Source organism: Bombus impatiens, unplaced genomic scaffold (assembly GCF_000188095.3).
Source record: "Bombus impatiens unplaced genomic scaffold, BIMP_2.2 scf_0099, whole genome shotgun sequence".
NCBI lineage: Eukaryota > Metazoa > Arthropoda > Insecta > Hymenoptera > Apidae > Bombus > Bombus impatiens.
The window spans coordinates 103,206-129,185 of NT_176518.1; the positions used below are offsets into that span (position 1 = coordinate 103,206).

Below are 25,980 nucleotides of genomic sequence, written 5' to 3' on the forward strand. Positions count from 1 at the left end.
CGCCGCCGCCGTTTCCGTCTCCGCGAACACCGCCGGCAAGAAGACCAGGAGTTTGCTCAATCTGAATCACACTTCGGCCGCCCCGCGACCCAGACCGGAGCACGCCCTCCACGTACCCCAGTCGCCTGTCGCCGCTTCGCACAGGAGCCCCCGCGACGACGACGCCGCCTCCACCATCAACCAACGGCCACACAAATCCATGGAGTTCCTTCTCGACAAGGAGAACCTGCATTTCGTCAAGGTAAGTAGCTGCCTCTCCGTTCCTCTTTCCCTTGCTGTCGTAGTTTGTCAACCAGTACTCCTGATTGGAACCGCTGTGCTGGTTGCGAGTCACACAGCGTCTTCGTGTCGCCTTCGTGTCGCCTTCGTGACACTCGATCGCTGGATCGTCGTTTATTAGGATTAGAGTGTAGAGACGGAAACGCGTTGGACGATTTAAGTTAGACGTGGGTCGATCTTGGGTAGCAAGAGACTGTTTGCGATAAATACGTTAAAGACGAAGGATGGGCACGCCAGGGTCGGCCTAATTAATAGAATGTTCTGTTACAAGGACGAGCTTGGTGCTAATTGTCCTCCGAGAGGGTTGCATCGGTAGCATATGGTAACATCGATCGTACCTTCCGTTTGTAGGTATGTTATTAGATACGTACGAATACTTTTCAGATATTTCAAGGATCGTTTGTCGTCGTTTCTTAAACGTTTAGAGTTAGTAAGGATTCATCGACGACGAGTTTGTCGGGTACAAGTACTTGTTTGTGCCAATGTGTACACTATTCATCGGAGGTTATTGAGTCAAGGGCGTGAATTATTATTATACTTTCGTTAGCTCGTTAATTTAATTAATAACAAGCAATATGTTATTAACGATAGTACGAGGTGCTCCTGTGTATCATTATCAGTAACTAATCTTGATAAGCGGTTAAACGTGATGTAACGTAAGTAATATCGCACGTGATATCGTATCGCGGAAAACGTGATAGCCACCTTAACAAATACAGCTATCTGTTTTATTGCAAACTAATGCGACTATCTATCAGAATTTAATTCCGAAAAGAATTACGCGATACACGATGTGGTCTGATGCAGAGTGTAGATTAAATGGTAAAGGCCTCGCGGAAAGTCGAGCGAGGTCTTCATCGCGATCGCTGCACGATCGAACGTGTTTCTTTTCAGGTTTCTTTCGGCTTCTTTGCGCGTGTTTCTAACTATAACACTCACTTCGATCCGGCGGTTATTAAATCCGCTAGTTGATGTTCTCTCGTGATGTTCATTAGCATTAAGTGAACACCTACTAGGGGAAATTAGTTAGTATTACACGATTATGCCTTTTAATCTGATTATGCCAACATATTATCCCACGGAGTTAGGTGTGTTCTTAATTTCGTTTGGTCGAATTTCGTGTTAGCTTGAATCGAATGGTTTAGAAAATTTGCTTTGAAGGAATTTTGAAAATATAAAGTATCGAGTAGATTATGCAAACGCATCCTTAGTCGGATATTAGATATATTAGATTTTCTCTCTCATATTCCTTTCGAAGCGTATCGATGGTTTTTGATAGCTTACTTTGAGATTGGTTGGAATATCGTAACGCTATTGTAAGTTTGAACGTATTTCAGAGTGGTACACTTTTGCAGTGTGGTGTAAAGTGCGGGCTTCACCTTTGACATTTCTTCGATTAAGTGGTCTGAAGCGCCACCGATTTCTGTATCAAGCCTACAGTTCAAAACAAGCGATACAATACAATTCTCGATATCTGTGAGAAACGTTCATCCTATAGTCCAGTAACATATGACTTTGAAATTGAATGGATTTTAACTTTCGAAGTGAAACGTTTTGAATTCTCAGTGATATTTATGAATAATAATTGTATACTTGTCTATGGAATTTAAAAATGTTGGCTCGATTGTCTTAAAAATTCAAATGTTTCTTGAAGAACTTGATCTATTGAATTGGTCTCTTTTTCTGCTTCATTAAGGTTTCATTATTAATTTTATAAGAATATTGACAATGAGGAACTAAAATTTAATAAATTATTACGACACGCGAATCTAAATTTTCAAATCGTTCTGTTTTCTTTTTGCAGTTATTGTGTTTTTGCAGCTACATCATACCAACTTGCATTAGTTTGTATTTTAAACTCAACAGAATTGGAAAACATGTCGCGAAATATAACTATTTATCCATGTTTTAATCATTCGTAATATCTGGCATTCGATATCGAAGAAACGATCGTTCAGCGATGACGAAAAGCGGTTTAGCCGTTCGAACGAACTTTTCGTTCGATCGAACAATTCAGTGAAGCAATCGTATTGGCTTGATTCGTAAGTATGTAATTAAAAATGAAAGATGCGGTAGTGCATAAGCTATACGTGATATATAAAAATATATAAAATTTGATTTATGGTTAAAATAATGTGGCGCTGTAGATAGGAGATATAGAGAAGAGTCGTTAAGGGAAAGAGGAATTTCAGCTGTGTTTTGTAGACTTAACAAATTATTTTGTAGGGTTTTATCATGCACTTGTTTACAACGACTGTCTAAATTTATTTTTGACCATTTGCTATCAGCGCATTGGCACATTTGAACGCTTGAACCCGAAAGATGCAGCCAGCAAGGGAAAGTAATTTATTTCTTGGTGGCCGCTACGATGGAAATTGAATTTTATGCTATTGCACGAGCGATTTTAATCGACGGAATCAGCTAGATCAGGAGATGAGTGTGAAACCGCCGAGGGCTGATCCCACAATTTGACGGCTGCTAATTTTGTAAAGTGTTAGATACTGGGAAAAAGAAGTATATGTGATGAAGAAGTATAAGAATTATATGTGATAAAAAGTAACACGAAGATAGCTCAAGGTTCGTGGTCGTGAAATTGATTACAAAGAAGTAATATCTCGCCAGGGAGAGTTAATGCAGTTTAATTGCTCTTTACAAGGCTGCATCAAAGGGTTTATCAGACTGGTCGAACAAAGCAACGATACAAAGCAACTAATATAAAGCATTTCGTATATACACTCGTTATACATATAATAAAGGATGATCTTGTTCTCAGAACTGGGTTCATCTCTATGAATTTTCAAACGATATTATTTCGTTCACGACAAATGCTAATTTTGATGACGATCACTTTTAAGAAACGAGGAAAATGGAAAAGTCAGAAACGTACGAAATTTATAATTTTGTCCAACACTGTGCTGTACTTACTTCATACTATGAAACTCACAATATGTATATCTTCCATTTTCATAGGACGATGATACCTCGACCGATATCTTGTAGGCAAACGATATCCAATGCAACAAGGTCAGCGGTGTGTGCAAGTTCCAACTCGTGTATAATTTATTGACAATACGCGCAAACTTTTAAATTTGTTAAAACGTGGTCTAAAGCCGGCATGGTCAGATAATCGCGAGGTACATAACATTTGCATTTTACATGCGCGTTGCAGTTTACTCTTCAAATGAAATTTTACATTGATATCGAACGATAATAAAAACTCCATTTTCCCTTATCGATTGGCCAAAGAAACGGAGCAAAACTTTCACAATCTCGACGTTTACCTGCGACTTTCAGCCAACGTATCGGGCATACATCAGCATTACGGACATATAGCTTGCCTTATCCTGTATGTACCTTTGCCGTTGTTCGCGCGAATGGATTCGCGAGATAAATCTTTTAGAATTTGTATCGAAGTAACCTTTTCGCAGTATGAAACAAACTAGTAACAATTGTTCAATACGCGATATGAAGTCGTACAGGGTATTTAAGGAAGGAACATTATTGCAATTTGGAGCTTCCGGGCGTAAAGCGTCATATGCTTTTTAACGTCAGAGCTACCAACAATTAAAATATTGAACTTGTAGCAAAGAAATCAAAGTGATAGGTATTACAAACAATCACCTAAATCTCAAAAAATGCAACTATTTTTATGAAAAATATGAATTGGTTATTTTTCCCACTTTGATAATCTTAATAATCTTTGTTGATTAATTCTTCGGTTGACCAGTTAAAAATTAATGTTCAAATTCAAGTCTTGCAACTAATTAATTAAAAATAAGATAGATATTTAGACGTTATTTCGACATCGTACGTATTCGACTAAGTCGCTTAAATCGAAAGATTATTCAAACAACCCATAAACAAATTTGCAACTGGCTAACAAACGCTATTCTAAAGTAAGCCAAACGCTATTTTTCTGTACACTTTCCATAACTTTAAATATCAGTTTGATCGCAGTAAAATGCATCGCGCAAACGAGCATTATTGCGCAATACGTCCACCTAGATCCAATCGTGAACTGCTCTGGACAGTTTGCTTCGCTGTTGTTGATCCTAATCAAGTCGACTGTGAACGAAGCTGAGAATTTAGATTAAGAACGTACAACGTGGTCTTCGTCAAATCGGCGATAGTTACCTTTATCATGGGTCAACAGATCATCTTATCCGATGTAATAGGAAATAGAAATTCTCTATTGCGGATAAATTATTTTAACAAATTTCTGTATATTATTAATTATTTTAACAAATTTCTGTATAAAAGAAGAAAAGATAGAATAAAATTACAAATTACTTAATCCATTTGCAAAGGATGATAAAACAAAATGATACATGCATCGTTAAATAAGTATCACACGAACGACGAGTCAGACATGATGTGAACGGAGCTTTAAAGCTTTAAACTCGTAGTTGAAAAGATTAAGAACGCCTTCGGCGATGACCAAAGTTGATGAGTAGAGGCAGTAACGACGTTTGAACCAGTTGACGACGTCTTGTTCGCTCCGCTGCTTCGTCAGTCAGGCAGCGGACTCTATTACTGTTACTCGTAAAAAGATAGGTGCATCGATCTAGCAACTATGAGGACAACCCCCGATATAATTACTCCGCGACGACCTCGGCACTTTCTCGTCGCGCTCGTTTTGATGGCATCGTTAAAATCGGCTCCATTTAATAAGACCGATCGGCGGTCATTCGATTCTCTATTTTGCTAAACGTTGACCCGATGAAACACGTCTCTAGATAAATATCCTACATCTCGTTCGATATTTTCAACACAATTGAAGAAATTGCGGTTACGAGGAATCAGCTAAACTCTTGTAGTCTTTTTTACAATCTGCTCTTTTAGTTTGAATTTTTTTTATATTCAGAGAAGTAATAAACTTTTGAGTTATTGGACGAAGTGGAAATGAAAGCTACATTTTTAATTATAATTATAAGGTTACGCTAAGATTATAATCGATGATGAGCGAGCATCGTGGAAGCTATCCTCTTCGATCGTTCGATTCACGAAGTTCCTTGACGATTGGACAAATGAAGAGAATTATTAGCTTTTGAAACTCTTTTTGTATATCTCGCACGACATGACTTTCAAAGTTCCTCTTATCTTCTCGTTTGTTACATGTGGCAGAAATATAACGGGATATAAATTTAATTTTGTTGTGTAATTAATTTTAATCGTACACGATATTTACGGCAAATATTGCGTATTTAACGCGATAGTGTATTGCAGATTGCAATACAGCGATGCAAATTGCATTGTCTTATTATTTTTTGATAGATCTAATATTTGCTATTTCTGATTTTTTTCTAAACGTATTATGATGTCGAAAGGGAAAAAGTCTTTCAATAACCAAACGTCATTCGCAGGCACTAACTACGTAACCCCATTTCAACAAAATCCAGTCACCAGAAGCAAACGAACGCACGTATACTCGTTGCAGACAACTACGCTGACGACAGTGACTGAAGAAAACACTTTCGAATTCATCTCTCGACGTGGAGTCTCATTTACTCTACACTCTACCTCATTTACTTTCACTTGTCACGATTCGCACTTTTCCTCTCGAAATCCGACGCGCTTTTCGCGCTCGCGTTTGCGCGAACAAATCGCGAATGTCCTAACTGCCTTTAACGCTTATTTTTCCACCATGTACACTGTTTCTGCTAATTAGTCTAACTTATATTTCAATTTACTCGTTCGATTCTCGTTCGCGCCATCCTCTTTGAATGCGTTAGCGAATCTCGCGTAATGATATCAGCCTACTCTTTTAGACTTTTTACAACTTTCCCTTGAACAGAGTCTGCCGCGTTCGGACAACGCTCTTTGATGCGCGTACAATCGCGCTTTTCTACTCATACTCCCCCATTTTTCGTTCTTTTTCAGTCATAGTTCTGCACGATGGAAACACAAGGAAAGAATAGGCACGAGACGAAACAAGAGACAAAGAAAGAGATCACGTTTGATGAAAAATAGAAAATGTTGTTCAAAAGTAATTGAATCGAGGGGAAAAAGTGCTTGTTTCTAGTCCATCACGCAGTTCTCGATCGATCGATGTTCGGTGAACGTTATAAACAGAGCGAGAAGAAATTATCATCCTTGCATAAGGCTTCACACTAACGTGGATCGAGCCACTTCGGTGGTCCGTGTATTTTAAGCGATGCTTGTAATTGCGTTGAACGAACTTGTGCCCTCGATTTTTCGTTTCGAGAATCCTATCTTTTGAATATATCTGTGCAAGATATTAAGAAGAAGATGGTTCAGAGATTCATTGAAATAACACTTCTACCGATCTATATTTTTTAGACTCCTGTTGTTAATCAAGGTTTGCGGACGATTGGCAATTCGATGCTCTAAGATTTTGTATCTTATGAGGATTTCTAGATGTGTAATACGTACGATCTTTTGGGCGGGGTCACATCAATAGGTGTCACCACTTAATACCTTACTTTATAAAAAAATATTTTGATTTAAACCTTACGTTGTTTCTATCTGGTATAAGTGGATTTAATCTGCAGACGTCCAGTTAATCTGGCACTAACTGTAACTATAATTTCGTTCCGATAAACGGAGCTCTGCCGCAGTTGCATAACGCCCGATTGCTTCGGTTTCGCTGCGCGCGAGTAATGGGCGATACATGTTCATGAATAAACAATAAAAGAAACGTACTTTCAGTAGCAACAACGTTGATATACGAAAATACTTATCTACTAACCTGAAAAGTTCTTCCCGTTTTTATCCCTTTCCACTTATTCGCATCAACCAGGGATCCAGATTCAGGGAACATTAATTCCTGTTCTATATTTCTTCTCCTTCTTTCTGGGAGGTCGCTTCGATGGCGCCCTCTAGACTTTGGCCCGCTGCCAGCTTCTCTTCCTTCCCTTTTTTGGTCGCCTTTTCCAACGTCGCTTGCTGCTCGTTTGTTACCCCTTTTCCTTTTTGTTCCCCTCGTTTCTTGCTTACCTACGTTCTTGTCGAAACGATTACGTAAGTTTTTCCGCCCTCGGATCGAACCAAACAACCGAACGTTTTCACGACGCTTTGAGCATCTGCGGCAGCCATTTTTGTTTCTGCCGGAAGCAGGGACAACGTGACACGGGAGGGACCCGTTGGTAGCGTGATCTCTGTGGAAAGAGGAAGAAAAGCCAGGAATTCGACCTCCGAGGCTACGGGTCGATAACCCTACGCGTTTACTGTTCGCTCTGACTGTTGGGAAGAATAGAGGCAGAGGAATAGGAAGCAGCTGATGTCGCTTAGGGTGAGGCAATCTCGTTCGATCCACGGAAAAATGGGACGTTTCGTGAGTCCTTTCTAGTGATTTAAGATCTCGTTCGACGGAACCAAATATTAGGCAGGTTTTTCTGTAATATTATTCGTTTGATTGAAATAAATTCGCACGTTAGATGTTGTTCGTACACTTACAACTCTTTTTCAATATATTAACTCGATTCTCTCAAATTACTGATTGTTGAATTGTATATATGTACCGTACCAAACAAAAGTATTAGCGGAGCTGGCATTTTCGTGCAAAATTCTTTGTAAATTCGTAGAGACTATGATTCTCCATTTAGTTTTTTTTGTAAAATATAACTATCGACTCTAATGTTTAAGTGCATCATGGATCATGAATTTTAAAAATATCCGTAATAAAAAAAAAAGGTAAAATACACACAGAAATCCGTTTTCGTCGGGACAAAAGTATTGAGACTCGAAAATTTTGTTATTACGTGTATTCTACCTAAATGTTTCCAATTTTGGCGCATTTGTTATGCGGGAAGTTCCTCTATTCAAACTGATCGTCATCTTTTAGACTTAGTTCTTTTAAAAAAGAAACAGAGATTGCTGAAATAAAGATTGTATTAAATTTATATGAGCGAGGAAAATTTAATTTATATCCTCGGGAGCTTGCTGACCGGGAAAAGAGAGAAATCATCGATATAATAAAAAAAGAAATTAAAGCTGCATCCTCGGATATATGATATGATACAGATACGGTATAAAGAATTCTAAGGCGGTCCTTTTTTTAAATTTTAATCTTTTGTGATAAATTGCGTGGAAAACTGTTACATTCGCGTGCTTTTTCGTTGTAATTATGCTAAAAGTTTGAAGAAATAGAAAGAAATACGAGTGGATGCTTTTAGAGAGTTTAAAAACTAAAAATTACGCGTAATGGCAAGTGGAATCACTTCTATCCAAGCCTTTTTAATTAGAAGACTATAAACGCGAGTGAATTTTTGTGTGCAAATAACTTTTAAACTATGTAGATGCAAAAACGCGATGCTTTAATAACTCTTGAAAATTACTTATGTAGGCATTCGTCTTGCTTACATTCCATTTCTTTAGAAAAACATACATTTGCATAAACATTCATAGCCTACTTATAACCTATGACTTGTAAAATTGTAGTGGTAACATTAATTCAATTGTGCGGTATTTAGGTAACCAAACTTTAGACAGAAACTTTCCCAACTTTCTGTTATAATAATATGCAATATGGATACAAGGAAAGAAAATATTTAGAGTTGGAATTCATAAATAAACGCCTGCCATTTTTTACTTTTTCCTCACTCGGCTCGTGATCAATCGCTTCATAGTTCTCTCTGTGGAATTTCAGTAAACTCATCCCAGGATATTAAAAAAGATTGACTTTCGTTGCTCAGAAAAGGGTATTCCCAGCAGCTTGCTGATCTTATCGAATTCAAAGGGGTAAACGGTCGATTTACAAGAGGCAGCTGGTGCATTCGAAAGTGAAGAATATTTTTTGTATGTTGGTTGGCGGCGTAATGGTTGGCATAGGAGAGAGTTTGAAATCGACGATTTCAAGTGCCATATCCTAGTGCTGGTATCCACTGATTTAACAATACTGTACTATCTCTTTTTCTCTTTTCCTCCTTTCTGATCTCTTTGTTCTTCAGGCATGCCGTATTGATCGGCGAACACTGGCAGTCGAGTCGGGATAACTCGGTGTTGGACTTACACTTATGTATACATACACAAGTATGTGTTCTGGTTCCTGTACGCCGCGATATAGTTATGCAGGTATAGAAGAATTAACTTTTGGATAAAAACAAATATGATGTTAGGTGTAATAATGACTTTATGACTCCAACAAACAACAAATTACAGTATCAACAAATAACATTTTATTTAAGATAAATCATTTTACCTACTTACGGGACGATTACCTACTTTTTTTTAGATACCTACTTATCTTTAAGAATAATTAATATTTTATTCTTATTCTTAAGAACCAGGTCATAGCTTTATCACGTTATTTCACAAATTCTACTGTACTATAGCTAACTGTGTAGGTGTATTTACGAGATAGTACAACTGCAGTTTCTTTTTAACGGAGTCATTTAAATCTGTTTGCAATATCGTCATTAAATTATTAATTCTATACTTACGTTTAAAACTATAATATTTATATGCAAATAAATCATGAAAGAAACAACAAGTCGCATGAGCTTAAAGGTGATCGTCCTGTGATTATCACGTGGCAAGTACGTGAACTAACTGAATGCAGACAATGTGAGTGCGAGCATTTCTCACCGAACCTCGAGATTAAGCTCTGAATGGAATAAAGTTGACGGTTATCAAGTCGAAACGTGACAGGCAGCTTATTTGAATGACGCGTTCATGGACGATGATGTCGGCACGGAAGTATTCGCGTTACGCGCGCCGTTAATCTCCGGTCTCCGGCTTGATTTTCGTGCAAAGCACAAGTAAAGTGTCGGTTGTTTCGTGCTCGACCACGAGTGGCTCCGCTCGTTAGGAACGCTCTTTCGTTTGTATGTACCTTGCCGCGACTGACATGAATTTCTTTGAGCGAAAAAAAGGTCGTCGTCGGTGTTTTAGACAGACTTTAGCGAGAGATATTGATCGATGAATGGGACGAGGTTGTTCAAAATAGAATTCAAAGAGTTCTATCTTGTGTCATGTGGAAAATACATCGTCAATGATGATAATGACGAGAACATCGCATTTTGTGAGAACGACATAATTTTAAGTTGGAGATAAATTAGTACGAAAACTAATTTTTTGATATGTTTTATTCTTAATCTATCGACGTCTTTCTCTTTGTGTCTGTAATTTATTCTTCTCTCTAACAAGTAACAATAAATTTTATAGAATTTGTCGGAATCACTCTTGTCGTATATCATATTGTCCTTGTTAACGAACTTTTTTTGCAAAATTCTGTGTTTAAACTTTTGATAAACACGCTTGATTTATATAGTAATTCTGTATGTTCCTTACAAATCATGCGTAGGTCTTTTGCTCTTGCGAAACGGAGATCATTAAACTTCAGACTAGTTAGGAATGCCGAAGGCTCCCACAAAAACACCTGCTAACGTTGGACTTCTGCTTGGACACTTTATGATTCTAGATTTCTTCTGTCAGATTCATTTCAACATTTCTAATTACGTGTATCAGCCTGTTATAGATCGCAATGTGCTTACTTCTATAAATTCAATAATTCATTTCTAAAGTGTGTTGCGAAGCTCGAATGTTCTATTCGCTAATTAAAGGAGAAAAGGTTGCTTTGTTTGCACAACTGCGCAGTTGCATCGTTATAACGTTGTAACGATGTCCTTGTCTTATCATAAATACATATTTCAGTAATTGAAAACGCTCCGTTGTTAGTGTAGTTTACGTGTTGTGTGTATTTTACAAATTATCTACGTATCATTCAACTACCTCTCGCGTGTTATATACTGGTTGACAACTGGTTGACAACTGGTTGAGAACCACCTACCTTAGATCATTTCTTTGTAATAGCTTATATAAATATAGATATCCTCGATCAATCTAGCGATTCTCCACTATGCGAGTACTTTTTTTCACGATAATGCATTTTTTATTACTTCCGCCAGATTTTTCACCAGTGACTAAATCAGTCTTTACTTATAGAAAATTTTCTTGTCAGCTTCGACAATTTATCTCAAATCGGCATACTTTTCGTATCTCGGATGCCTAAAAAAGAAACGATAACGAACCAGCTCGGACAAGCAGCTTCCGACTGTCTAGCATGAAAGTTCTGGCAATTCTATGAATACGTATGCTCGTCCTTCGACGATGTTGCAGAACTGCTCACCGGTCGGAAGGCGGGCCAAATTTCCGGTTTCGTTTGCGAAACGCTGCTGCGCCTAGCCAACAGCCATTTATCTCGTCTCGCGTAAGCCACAACGAAATCATGCCGCCTTTTCCGTACCTCGCTACGAATCGACAAGTATCTCTGCACCTGCACTTGCGTGCACACATCAGCACATTACACGCGGCTGCACCTGTCAGGTGAAAGGAACCCAGAGAAAGGTTCGACGGTTTGGATCACGGTTATGTGTCTTTAGTCTTACTTAGGGTATTACATTTTCATTGCGTTTCAGACATCGAACATTCAGTTTTATATATTTCACAATTGCGATATTCTATTCTTGGGAAGATAATTCCGATTAAATAATTGACCTCGTAACCCTTCAATGAAGAAGACTCAGCTCAGCCCCAGAATATGGGACGAGAACTGGGTCGAATCTATCGGATACAGAAAGCAGTCGGTGGACGGAACGACTCGCGAGGAGAGCGACTTTGACAAAGGGACGCGCTCCTTTTGAATAGCTTTCAACGTACAGCCAGCGTGCGTCGTTATCATGCCGTGGAATTGTTCGAAAAACGGATGAAATTTCGAAGTTAACGTGTTGTTCTTGACGCAGATCTTCTAAGCAAGTTAGAAATACATACTGAAAGTCATGAGAAAGCATGATTGAGAAAGTCACAAAGGAAGATTATTTTGTACAACTTTGATCGAGTTGTCAGAAGATCTTCAAAATTTGAACAAATTATGTGTAACGAAATTGCTACCAAGTTTATATATTCCTTAAAATTTACACAAGGATTTTAAGGAAAATATTGATTTCGCGCCGTTTCAACTGATTGAGACAAATCGAGATATTCCAAATTGAAACGATGAATGATTTATTTTTATTTTTTATTTTAATTTTTAATTTCTATTTATTTTAATTTCTATGCTTATTTTTCAAGCCATCAACAACGTTTTCCTCCGCCTATTTTGCGAAATTACTTTTTGTAACTTGCCGAGTACAATGCTAGCAATAAAGTGACAGGAGCTAGGTATAGTGGGCAGGACGTACACGTGAAAGTGGCAAGTGTGAATACCACGTAGGTATGTTCCTCGAAGGCCGAATGAGAATCCGTAATGTGTGGGCGCTCTTGGGCTTTCAGCCCACGTGCAACTACAACTACAGCTAGCGTTGCCACGTGCAGTGTCGCATACACTAGGGGTGCGTAACACCACCATTGATCCCCCATTACGGTGGAATTTACGGATTTTTTCATTCCCCTTTGACTTTTATTAATGACCGTAGTTTTACGATACGGACGAAATATCTACTATTTTTGAGAACTAATATTTTAATTAACAATTTTAACTACAGACGTATAGTCATAAAATGTGTACTTTCTCAGATTACATACTTCAACTACTTCTTTGTATTTTTGCTATCTAATTTTCACTTTAAATATCTACACTTCCGTCATTCAGTGTAATTCCACATTGAACTCAACATATATATATATATTTATATTGTACGATTCAACCTCGAGCATTTCGAAATGAATGTTACTCACGTAGAAGATACTTGGTCGTAAAGTTGCTGCGTGCGTTAGTTGGTCGTACGATCGATACGCCTTCGATACATCCCTGGCTATATTAAATTTTTTCCTGCCGACACTTCTGCGACCTCATATGGTATCCATTGAAGCATATTGCGCAGCGATCAATCACCATAGGTATTTGCAAATAGAAAGCTGATATTTACCATAATTACTGAGCTATCGTTGTGTGATACTTGCGAGTGAAATATGCGGTTAAATAAGGCTGCGTGTGACTTGCATCAGAATCGACAAAATATGCGTATAGAGTTTCTTACATCATTACAAGGTAAATACGGTACTTGAGTGATTCTGCCAAATGACTCACGCAATTAATTCCTTGGATTCAAACACAAGGAGAAACAATTTTTCCTTTAGTTTCTATCAGTTTGAAAATCTAACATCTATTTCTCTCTTTCTCTGACTTTGCTTGTACGGATCAAAGCACGAAGCTTCTTCTTATAGAATTAAATAAAATTATGAAGACGATACGTCTATACGCACTTTTGTACACATGTACAAAAGTTTTCTTCAATGATCTATAGGCAGAAAATTCCTAATCGTAACCTAATCGTTCATCTATCCGACGAACTATAATATATTCTTTCTTCTTAAGCCCGAATAAGACGCGAGTAAACGCAAAAAGTTTAAGCGGAGAAAGAAGCGTTCGTTGAACTTTCGCCGCACCGGTGCGAGCTGTAACTTCATTAGGCTGTTTACTCGTTACCATCCACTTTGCTTCTAAGAAATGATTTCGCTTCGCAAAATGAACCGCTTCGTCCCCTTTGACGTGTTGCTTCGAACTTGCTTTATCGCTACGTCGTGCCTCGAACGTGAAAGACTTTCGCATTAATGGACCGTAAAATTAGTCGCATCGACTTTGAACAAAGTTATCGCAACCTCTGAGCGACATTAGCCCTTAATTGATGCTATCAACCTAATAACAATATCGATACAGGTGCGCTCTATAATATTTTTTGCTCCACTATACCCATGGAATATATTGACAAAGTTTAGGTGGTTAAACTATGAGGCACGTTGTATATTTTCGTAACATTCACGTATCGTTACCAAAAAAAATTAACCAAACTATCCGAATACTTGTGAGCAGTCGTGTATGTGCCCAGCACCTTCGCGGACACGCTTGGAAACTAACTTTAAAGGCTTCGATAATATCAGCGTCCAATCGATTCGCCTCGATCGGATGGTGAAGCAAATTTAGAGCACAATGACGAGCAGCATCCTCGAGACGCAATACATATCCGGCACATTATGGTCCCTGAGAAGATGGCAAAGCGGCGTAAATGCAAGACAGGCGTCGCGAAGCATCGCGGATGCACATGTACTTACTTACCGCGGCGCAGAAGCCATCAGCGAGGTCTTTGGCCGCTCTAATGGCGGATGTAGCGTCTGTCTTTAACGTGGCTTTCCCCTAATTTGCGTCAATTGCCGACACGGATGCCAACCGAGGAGCGTAAGAATAGAAAAAGACACGACAGAGACGCGCAGCGCAAAGTACGTCGTAAAGTAATTGAAATTACTGTCTGTCACCGTGTCAGCCCCCGATATTCTGACATTCGAAACGAGCCAACGCGTATTACGTAACGCTTACTGTTGCACTTGGAAAGCGTGGTTCAGCCTTACTGACCACTGCTGCTCGTTGCTCGCAGACGCGGAAATGCGGGTGTCCCGCGTTTCTTGCCAATAGCATTCCGTCAGCTTCGAGGAACGATGCGTTACCGAGAAACTGTGACATTTCATCGTGCCCCGAAATCGCTCGCTTACTTTACTAGTAAGTAAATATCGCTTTCATTTTAGCAAACAAAAGCCTTTTAATGTTTGAAGAAAAACTTTAGCATTTTTGAAATTACGTACATTTTGTTATATATACGTACAAATTACAAATTTTTTCGTATTCTTTTTAAACTTACGAAATTTATTCGAACGATAGAGAAAAGAGATTGGACCAAAAGTGACCCAGAGAACGTAACAGAATTAATGCGTCCGGACATGTAGTCGCGTTGACACGTAGGCACATATAGCTATCTATATAAGTACATACGCATTAAATTTCCCTTTGAAGCGTTTCCAACTACCGTCTCGTCCTATCGCGTGCAAGAACTTTAGCTAGCGCGCTGGCTTTCGTTGTAAAATATTAGGTGGGTGTGATATATTCTTTCTATCTTTCTTAACATAGCCCTCGTTATATATGGTGATCGTATGCAGTTTTTCATCGCGTTCATGCTGGGCATCCGCAATGATCACGATTGCAAATGGACGTCAATATCCACTATGGTTTATAATCGGTATTCATTTTGCAATTGAGCAACTGTCGACCGTTAATGGTTGAAGCCGTTCTCATCGGTCGTCGCGGTCACCCTTAAGAACTAGGTATACATTGGCCGAAAGAATCCCCTTCTATCTCTGTATACTGGTTTCTGTTCTCTTCCATCTTGCCTTGACCTTTTTTGAACGATGCTCCGTTCTCTCATCTTTATGTGGAATTTTCAAATTTTCTGTCTTATTTGAATTGGTAATTATTATGATCCTCGTCTTTAATTTAGTATTTTCATCTATGTTAAATACGTTGTATTAACCCTTTAATTACGGAGAAGTTTCGCTTGCATCGAAGAGACGGGAAATTTTTACTCTTTTTGAAAGATTTTCAAACAAAATCTTTCGAATTTAACAATATGAATTTAATAGGAAACGATTGGGTCGTAAAAATATAAAGATGGTGTAAAAACGACCTAGTTGATCGTCACTGGAAAGAGTCTCAGCCAGTTAGTTTGTTCGACGAAGTTGCAGGCTGAAAATAACTTTTTGCCATTCGAGCAAGCTCTCCGTTCTCATGAGCACGCATATGGTAAACCGTTGTTGGAACGTTAATATAACCAAAGGAGTACACGACGTGCGTAGGCCTGCCACGCGTTCCTCTGTCTATCCTTTGTTTTTCAACGGCATTAGGTCCCGTTAGCGTCTTTGTATGCCATATGGAAATTTCACGCGAACACTCACACAGCTCGTCGTTATGCATTTCACTTGTGCGTGCAGGACAATGCTATCTTGGAATGCGTGCTGCTTCGATACGACTTTGTCTCTTTCACGCTTTTCCTTATTGACATCGATATATCCTTTTTCTTCTGTACGTTGTATCGTCTCGAACAAAAATTATATTATTATTCCTTAAATAAGTTAGACGGATATTCGATATTTTTAATTAACCATAAAGTGGATCTAAAGTTAACGAAAAATAGGAAGGGTATTGTAAAAGTAAAGTGTTTGATTGGAAGTTTCATATTCATTATAATAATATTTTGATGAATGTTAATATTTCTTATATTAAAAATATATTGAATATACCACAATAATACATTAAATCAAGAAGGAGATTGGAAATTTTGGAATAGTAGAGTTTGTTGGTCTTTACTTCTGCAACAACCTATGCCCTATACAAATCTCTACAATGGGCGCGTTAAGATCACCTTTCAATCCCTCGGAACGAATTCATTGAAATACGACGAGACATTGGCAATGCTAATGGCCGAGTTAACATACAACCGTGTTCACGTGTCATATCGATCGTACGAACGTCGTTGTATGACTGGAGAGAGCTTCAGCCGAGTTAAGGTTAAAGACCATGATCGATTTTGAAAGGATTGTTAGCTTGTTTGACACGTTAACAACTGAAGAAATGTTAAAAGATTACATCGAAGAATCAGCATTACAGGTCTGTACGTATCTAATTTTATTGACTGCAAATCATATAAATTTATTTATTTATTTATTCATTTATTTATACCACAGCATAGTGAGAGATAGTTTTATGTTGTCTGTACGATTTAGATATGTATCTTGCTTTTTTGGAAGGAAATGTTAACTTTTAATCTCTACAGATATGATACAGACTGCTTCATGCAACTGGGCGAAGCTATATTTCAAGTATCTAAAGTCTTTAAGTATCTCTACAAAAGACACAAATGATCAACAAGTTCGATTTAAATGTTATCTTGTATTAATCAGATATTTGTTCATTAATTATATGTAGATATTCGAGTTCCTATATGCGAACAAAGTATTTTAAAAATTGCGAGGAAACAATCATGCCAACATACATAGTCACATACAGAAAACATTATTTTATTGTTCAGTTTCGCTCCAGGGTTTATATAAAAACATAAACCACAAAGAACCATCTGACCTTATTTAAGATCGCTTGACTTCCATGCGCTTCCCACACGGGAATCACAATCGACGATTTCATTCTACCTTTCATTTGGCCTTCAACGCAGGTATCCTATGAGGTTGCCTCATTCTACCGAAGCTACGCCCCCGCATTTCCAGCAGGAAAATTGATCGATCATTTTCCGCGCGCTCATCCGCCCTAGCACGCAAGCTCCGTGACATTGGAAAACGCTTTTAAACGGTTATTCTCCCGAGTAGTGCTTTCCAATGAGTGCGTATTGGATATTTCAGTCGGCCTTGATTACTTCCCTGGCGTCGTTTGACCATGATGTGTTGGGCCATCGATTCGTGTCTTTAATTCTGTATAATTTCTAACGTTGTATACGCTTAGAAACTACGTGTTTCATATATTTATATTTATTTAATATTAAATATATATATATTTGACTATTCTAAATCTAATATTCAATCTAATATCATGAAATGTATTTCAACATTTATTTACTTCTCTTTTACTAAAATCTAAAAGAGGGCAAAAGTTCTATCGAAATTATTGTACTATAAGAATATTATATAAGTAGGTAACTTTATTCATAGCAGAAATGTTACATATTTATTCGTAGTACTTTACACCTACACTTTATGTAATTTCAAAGAGTTTTGTAAGGTCTTACGTAATATCTGTAATATTCTGTAGTATTCTTCTGTTATTAAATTACGACATAAAGTATTGTAGCAAAAGATATTACTGGAGAGCTTGAATATAATTTACAAATTTGCGTAGAAGATGGAGCAATGCTCCACGGAATTTAAAATGATTTTTGTACTTCGAAACAACGTGCACCTTTTCAGTAATATATTAATAGAATTACAAAATATTTAACGGGCAAGAAATTCAAGCATGTAATAGAGACAGATTATATATACATGTTGCTTTTGTTCATTATAGTCAATTGTGAGAAAAAAGACCTCATCGAAAAACAACGATTACGTTACTCGAACGTGAATTACGTATCATGAAAGTCATAAACAGGATCGCGAGGTTCTCACGTTTAATATATGGGATATGTTTAATAGGGTATTTTGCTAAGAATAATTGAATAAATTAGAGCGAATAATTTCAACGTTGTATGTAAATTTTCAGCTGGTATGTTTACACGGTATATCTACGTAAAATTCGTAAAAAAAGTATATTTTTAAAAATTCATAGTAATTTTTTGCTGCCACATCTGTAACACAGTGCAAATTTTAAATTGTCTCAAATCGTCCCTCTGCTTATAATAAAAAGAAATTGTAAATTCTCCAGATTAAAAAGCAGGAATAATTGCACGAATTTACTGATGAAAAAAAATTGTTACTTTACAGCCGCCGGAGAACGAGTTGCAGAAAGTTGGCGAACGCGTGCCCAGCGAGCACGAACTCAGAGTGCAGAGGTCTCTGCAACGACTGAACGTCCCGGATTGGTACAAGAATTCTCCCGCGGCTCGCGATGGTTTCCGCTTAAAGAGGCACTCCGACGCGTCGCAACACGGAGGATGGCGTGCATTGGGCTCGAAAACCACTTCCCTCTCGTCCCTTTCATCGTCTTCCAATAGACAGCCGACTACAGGTAAGCATCCCCTTAATGATCTTTTTATATTAATCTTTCTTGTTCCTGAGTTTGTTCGTTTTTATTTAATATATTTCTGAGGATTATAGAAAAATAAATGAACAAACACTCGAGTACGAGTCCTCAAATGCCGTGAACAAACATTAAAGCACAAAGCTTTAAGATTATATATCACAGAGCTCAATATTACTTTATGCAACATCTTTTGAATATTTATTCACGATTATTCAGAAGTGAATGCAGACTTCTAAAGATATTACTCCGTAAAAGCTCTTTTTTGCGAGAGAGTTTAATGGCTCTTGCTTTGAAATTATATAACATTGACTGGTATAAGGATCTCCTGAAGAAGATTCTCTTAACGCTTTAGACATAACAAATATAATTTCTCACAATCTTCCTTGAGATATACAATTTCTTTTGCTATAAAAAGAAACCAAAGAATATTAAACGTAGTATTTATTATATCTGGAATACCACAAATTTTAATGCAGTTCTTTACGATGCTTTATGTTAGTATAAAGGAATTCGTGAATACGTGCTTACCAAATATTACATATCTTTTTTTCTTAATTTCCTTTCCTATCTTTAATTTAATTCTTTCTGCTTTCTCGCTTCACACTTTATTTGCCCCTAAGACAAAAACTTCTCCCCGATCTCCTCACTGCAGTTGGAAAACAGTTTAATACGAACGGAAAGTAGCCAAAAGTTGATATCAAGTTCTTCGAAATGTTATGAGCGAAAGAAAAAGAGGGCACAATAGCTGCCCATTGGGAACGATTCGCAATGAAACGGCGCAATACCGAGCAAATCGAACTCTTCTTCGAATGAAAAGGCGAGCAACGTCCGAAATTAGCACGTAACGAGAGCCGAGTATCGGCCAATTTCATTTATCCTCGTGTCTGCATCTCTCTCGCTTCTCAAGCGACATAGTCTCGCGGATATTCTCTGGCTACGGTGAGTAACTGCTAATAGGAAGTGGCTAATAAATTTAGCAGGGTAGGTTAACTCGATTAATTCGGCCTTGCCGGGTAGTCGTCTGCTAACGATAAAGTCGAGGTCTATCCCGACCACGTTGTTGGCTGACTGCAATAGCAGCGCAGATCCCTTCTTTCGCAGGGTGGCTGGGAAACGTTCAAGGACGTTTCTAACGAGAGAATGCGATTTGTTAAGGGAGGGCTCTAATTACCAGATTTAAAGGGCTGGTGCCAACATGAGCTGCTGGCGCGGATCTGATGCTCGGTTGGTAGTCTGAAAAGGGCAAAGTTCGTTGAGACACTTTTTTTAAATGACGTCTGACCACGATTCACCATGCTCTCGGCAGTTTTGATTTTAACAGATTTATGGAAGATTATCTTTTGTAGTTTTTTAAAAGATTCTAAATTTTATTAATCTTCCCCTCTTCTTCCCTTCTTCTTCCGATTGTTATTGTATCTTTCGTATTGATTTTCGTTGTTCCTTCTGATCTTAAGAAAACTCGTAATTGACAAACGAAATTCTTTTTTTATTATGTTTTTTTTTAAATACAGACCTGATGATATAAATCTTCCTAAATAATTTGAGATAAATTTTTTAAATTCTCGCATAACTTGTTCATTGTGAAAGTTAAAGTTTAGATTTTAAAAAGAGTTTAGTTTTTACAGAATTAGTTTGATGTTTCTAGAAGCTTAAAAATAGAATTGCCATATCTTAACGTTATTCTTAACCCTATTTTTGCGATATGAGAGGCTACATTCATTCGAAGAAACAAATTTGCAATATTATTTTTACCCAGTAATATTTACCGACTACTTCAAGTTTTTTCTAAAGTCTCTCTACTAATTGACACCAAGAACAAAGGAATGGAATTGCTACGTCTATCCCTGGGAGCATATACAAAACGTGTTTCACTCCCATAACATCGAGCTCAAATACCTTCGTAGCAGCTTGTTGGTAACGTCAATGTAAGACAGCTGTCAAGCTTTTATTCTGTCGCTGAAAAGTTCCCGGGCAACGTATTATTCAACGTGCAAAACCATCGATCAAAGTCTTCCAACATAATCCATTTCAAATCCGGATCAAGTAACAAACTCGCTTGTAAAACGAGTCAAGACGCCAACACTGTATCGGGGTATTACCATAATAATTACGTCTATATTTATTTGTATTTGTTGACAACTGTTCAGTTCTAAGAATCGAATATACGAATTGTTTTACAGGATCTGATCAGGAAGTTTGGGAACGTTGCACAAGGTGTCTCAAATTTTATCAGCCATATTTTGACAGAAAAGTAGAATAAGGAAATCTATGCAAGATGTTGCGACTATGTGTTAATACGTTCCGATAAATTTGTTTAGGTGCCCTTCTTAGTCCAAGTCCCACGCCACCTGTATTCTCAAGATGGAGTACCAGCCTGCTAAACAGTGCCGGAAGTTCGCCAGCGAGTTCAACAAGGTCGTCTTTCAATCATCGACAGCCATACTTGGGCTGGCGTTCTCAAGAACGGCTAACGAACCCGCGAACACCGGCAGAACGTCTTGCTCAGGGTATTCTTCCCCAGTTGCAAGCAGCAAACAAGGTTCGTATTAAAAAAACCTTGAAAGTCTCATGTTACACCATTGTCGCCCATGTTTCTTTAACATTGCAACTTTAACGTTTCATAGCAGCTTTCCAGCTTTACTTTTAAAAAATTACAATTACTATTTGATACATTTAAAATATATCTTATTTAGGTAATATTTTCTAATAAAATATTTTCATTACCATATATGTAATAGATCAAACTATTCTCTTTCTACTTTAAAAATATGATAGTAACTATTTGCGAATATTTGACGTTAATGTTATCGTATTTATAATTTTCTGAAATTGTTGTCAGATCCAAAATAATCATACTACTGATATTTTCATCATTTATAACAGAAGTAAATCTGCATTTACGATGTAAATATGTCGGAGATGATTAGTCGAATTTCCTCGTTCGAATAATCGTTCCCAAATCCGCGACATTTAACCTCGAACCGTGAGTGACCCCTACCTCGCCTACGTCCATCTCGCTTTTCCTTTGTCCAATTTATTTTTAATTTGTGCAGACAGCGCGCAAATGCAATGATTTCTCTATAATTAGAAATTTTGGCAGAAATCCACATTCTGACGTCTCGTGACCTTTACAACTCGAGTACAAATTGACTGTTATCCGAATCACAGACAACCCCTCCGCCCCAAGGTCGAACCACGCCGCGAACATTGTCCTACTTTTCAAACTTTTAATCAGCTTTTCGTTACCAAAAAATAGTTTTTCCGCGAAAATGTTTTTTCTCACGAACGTTAAAATCTGTTGAAAATAATCTTGGAAATTTATTGGAAATTAGAACAATGTGCGCGTTTAGAGTTTTATTAAATTTGTTCTTCCAGCTATTTGCATTTATTGACAAAGATATGTCGATATGCGACATTCTTTATTTTTAGCAACGCTTTGTACAAGGTATTTTGTGTCTCTATTTTCTAGCATTGACAATTCGGTGAGATTAAAAAACTCTAAATGAAAATTTCGCTAATATGAAGTTGAGTTTTACAACGAAAAGCGAACACAGCATTGAATAATGCTATCGAAAGATAGCTCTTCAAATATATCGAGTTATTATCGTAGTTACTTAATTGATGATAACATGATTCGATAATTCAATATTAACTGGTTATTAAGTGATATATTTCGATTAAACTTCAGAATGGAAAAACATAGGAAAAAGGTATAGAGTAATAAAAGCGAAATTTTTGTTGGCAGCAGCAACAACAACAGCAGCAGACAACGAATCAGCAGCTAGAGGTAAGGAACTCGATAAAGGAGGTAACCTCGGCCATTGTGCACTACGTGCAAAGCGGTCAGGAGGTTGGTGGAGGTGGCAGGCTGTCGCCTCGACCTCGACCTGAAGACTGGGACGACAGGGGCGGAGCAAGGTCGACCAGCCCCAGAGGTGAGCACTAAACAACCCCTGCCAAAAAAAACCATCCTACCACCACCACCACTACACCATTACTACTTTTACTCTCTACGACAAAGGTAATTTTGAGTTTTCCTGATCTGTTGATGTGAATTTCTTCTCTTTGTCTCTGCATCTTTACTCTGTGACCTAGACGCCTCTCTTCTTTCGTCTGTCTCTGGGTTTCTCTTGTTACTGTTCTTACACGTCTTGTCACTGTATTGTTACCTAACTCCCGACCGGAATGTCGTGAAATAAATTTTGCTCTTTCGCTCGTTGTTACTGCTCACACACACACACACACACACACACACATATATATAATATATAATATATATGTATAATATTCGACGTGTCTCTTATATGCTAATTCAAAGCACTACCAGCAACTCTCTTGGCTGTCTCTTTTGTCTTTGTTCGTTCTCTTGGTTGTTTCGTGTTTACTAACGAAAATTGCTTTCAAAAACGCGGTCATTCAACAAAAACTTTGATGGCTAAAAACTGTAACGTACCCTCTTCACACGCGCGCAGACTCATTCATTCTGCGAATGCTGCGTTGGTTCACGTGCCCGCAACATCGTCCGGATATTTTCAAGGTGTCACGACGCGGTGTTCCTACTAACGTTAACATGCGAGAATCCACTCGTTCTTGTCCTGTTGAAGAAAAAACCTCCTTCTTTCTTCCTCTAATGACTCCAACTCTGTAGATACATGTATATAAACGCTTTCCTCGTGTTGCACAGCGTAGATTTCTCTTCGACCAAGCGGTCCACTGTATCTCACAGACTTTTCGAGCAGTCGTGAAAATTAATCACAATGGAACAAAAAATTCGGTCTTACGATTTTACAAATGTACGAGGTGTGACAGTAATATTTCGAAAATGACACGTATATAAATTTTATGCGAATATCAGGTCATCGCCTTCTATGTATGTAGTTCCTTTGAGATTTAAGTAATGTAAAGGTGGCAGCTAATCTTTATTTTCGAAGGACGGTTCCCGTGAATTTACGTCCACTTTAGGAGTAGTCTTGGATGAGACTAAATGATCCGGTAAACGTCATACGAATGACTCATGTAGTGTCGAGAAGTGAACTGATGCTGTTTTGGAATTCTTGGCTTCGATGTACAATCTTTGTATTTCGCATGCTGGTGAGGGGAAGATCGAGCTATACTGTCTTATTCTTGCAACTTTGAGGAAAACAGAGTTAGCCTTGGAACTTTGTCACATCTCGTATTCCAAGACATCCCACTCATCTCCTACGACTACTTTTGTCTTCGTAGTTACAACACTGACTCTGAGTTGTAAAAGGAGAGAGAAAGAGAGAAAGGGAGAGAGAGAAAACACAAAATCAATTTTAGTAACGGAATTATTCTTCATGGTATTCGCGAGATGATACCGTAGATACATACGAGATACGACATAAAGAATCCTTCTCAGTGGAAGATCTGCCGTATGATCGACATCAGCGAACCAACGAAGCAGCAAGACGATTGCCACGAAAATTCCCGTAATGGTGTTCACCGACAGCCTTGACACCGAATTGTATTTCTAGCGCGCGAATTCGTGAAGCAAGGTCGAATCGTGGCGAGGGAGGAAAAAAACGATGGTACAATCGGGGGAGGGGGGCGGGAATGGAACGTCTGCTCGGCTATTTCTCGACTTCCATCCGACGACCACCGCGTGTGTCATCCGTTCCCTCGGTCTGCCCTCATCTTTAATCGCGACAGTCTCGACGAAAGTATGCATACACATAGGCGACCGACCGTCGGTTGCTATTTCGACAGCTTTGTACCGACGTGGCCGTCCTGCTACGAAAATAGATCACCCTGAAGTTTAAGTCACACCCCTCTGTCTCCATATACGCTTGTCGGTGCTAGCGAACTTAGCCGCTACTCTGTCTGACCTTAGGACAAAATTAAAACAAACATCGTGAACAGGGAACGAAGTGCGAAGATAACGCGCACGTGGTCAGCTGTTACTACTTAGTATACTTTTATAATGCACACGATATCTTGGTCGTGTTACGTTCACGTTACTCATCCTGTTGCGTATAACTCGGTGTATAAAGTCCAATGCGTGACACGCCTCGAAAAGCATCAGCGACGTCCAATTCTCAGAGCGACATCCCCGAAAACCTTCACGTCTTACCACGATGTTACACTAACTACATACTATCATAACATGGTTTGTCGATCACGTATATGTGTGTGCCGATCCGCTCAGCTTGATTTGCGTTGTGATTAATACTTCCGTGTTAGAGCTTGACTAACACGATCTAATCAGAGATTTGTGTCGTGTTTAAGAACAATACTCGAACTGCCGAACTGCTAACTTCGTGTGTTATTAGTATATAACCAGTTTATACAAAAATAAAATAAGTCGGAAATACACAATTCTTTTTTAAACCGAACAAAAAGTCATAATGTTACGGTTGCAGAAGATAACTACGAATTGCTACGAATTGTTACGAATTGCTACGTCCGTAGAGTTCTATGCCGTTACTATGTTTTGCTGTGTTACCCGTAGTCGTTTTCCCAGAAAGGAATCGCGGATCGATCGTAAAAGAAGCTACCCAAAAGAACACACACCGCGCTCGCCCCGTTGGCTTCTTCATGCCGCATCTAATGAAATGAAACTTCTCCTCGAAGGGAGCGTGAAGCTGTGTTGGATGGAGAGCTCGTTCGTTGGCATGAGACCCGCGGAATCGCCGGAAACACCGATGAGTTTGGCCACGGAAACCGACTGCTGTCCCGGATGCAACGTCACAGCCACCGAGTCATGCAGCTGCGTCGATTCCGCGATTTCCGGCCTTTTCTGGGATTTGACACCAACACACGACGATGGTCAATACCAGCAGCATCAACAATATGAACAACAGCTAGGTGGCGGCGATAGTCTTGGTCCATCACCGTCCTCCACACTCAATTATCACCATCACCATCATCAACATCATCGTCAGCTTCACCATCAACAACAACCACAGCAACAGCAACGTCATCACCGCGGTGAGTTGCTGCTCGCCTAGCGGAAAATCAAAAGCAAACGACATCAGACAAGAGAACACGTACAATTGCGAACATTCGTCAACAAAGAACACGTTCGGTCGCGTTCCCATCATACCAGACGATCCCTCGACGCGTCCCTCACGATCCGTCTATCTAAGCTGACGAAGACGATTCACGTCGCGCGTTTGTACGACTATTTGTATTTCCGAATTCGATGTGTCGACGAATTGACAACGTTTCTTCGATGGTTCTTTCGTTTCCTGTTTCATAGGAAATCTTGACGA

At 38.6% G+C, this 25,980-nt stretch overlaps 1 protein-coding gene across 1 annotated transcript in view; it reads left to right on the plus strand.

The window, feature by feature from the left end:
* The window catches only part of LOC100740207, a 70,321-nt gene that overhangs the window by 31,379 nt on the left and 12,962 nt on the right, over positions 1-25,980 (plus strand). The window contains exons 7-10 of the mRNA XM_024364546.2: positions 4-241; positions 18,490-18,733; positions 21,067-21,287; positions 22,494-22,683. Coding sequence (XP_024220314.1) covers positions 4-241; positions 18,490-18,733; positions 21,067-21,287; positions 22,494-22,683 — 893 coding nt within the window. The remainder of the gene's footprint in view (positions 1-3; positions 242-18,489; positions 18,734-21,066; positions 21,288-22,493; positions 22,684-25,980) is intronic.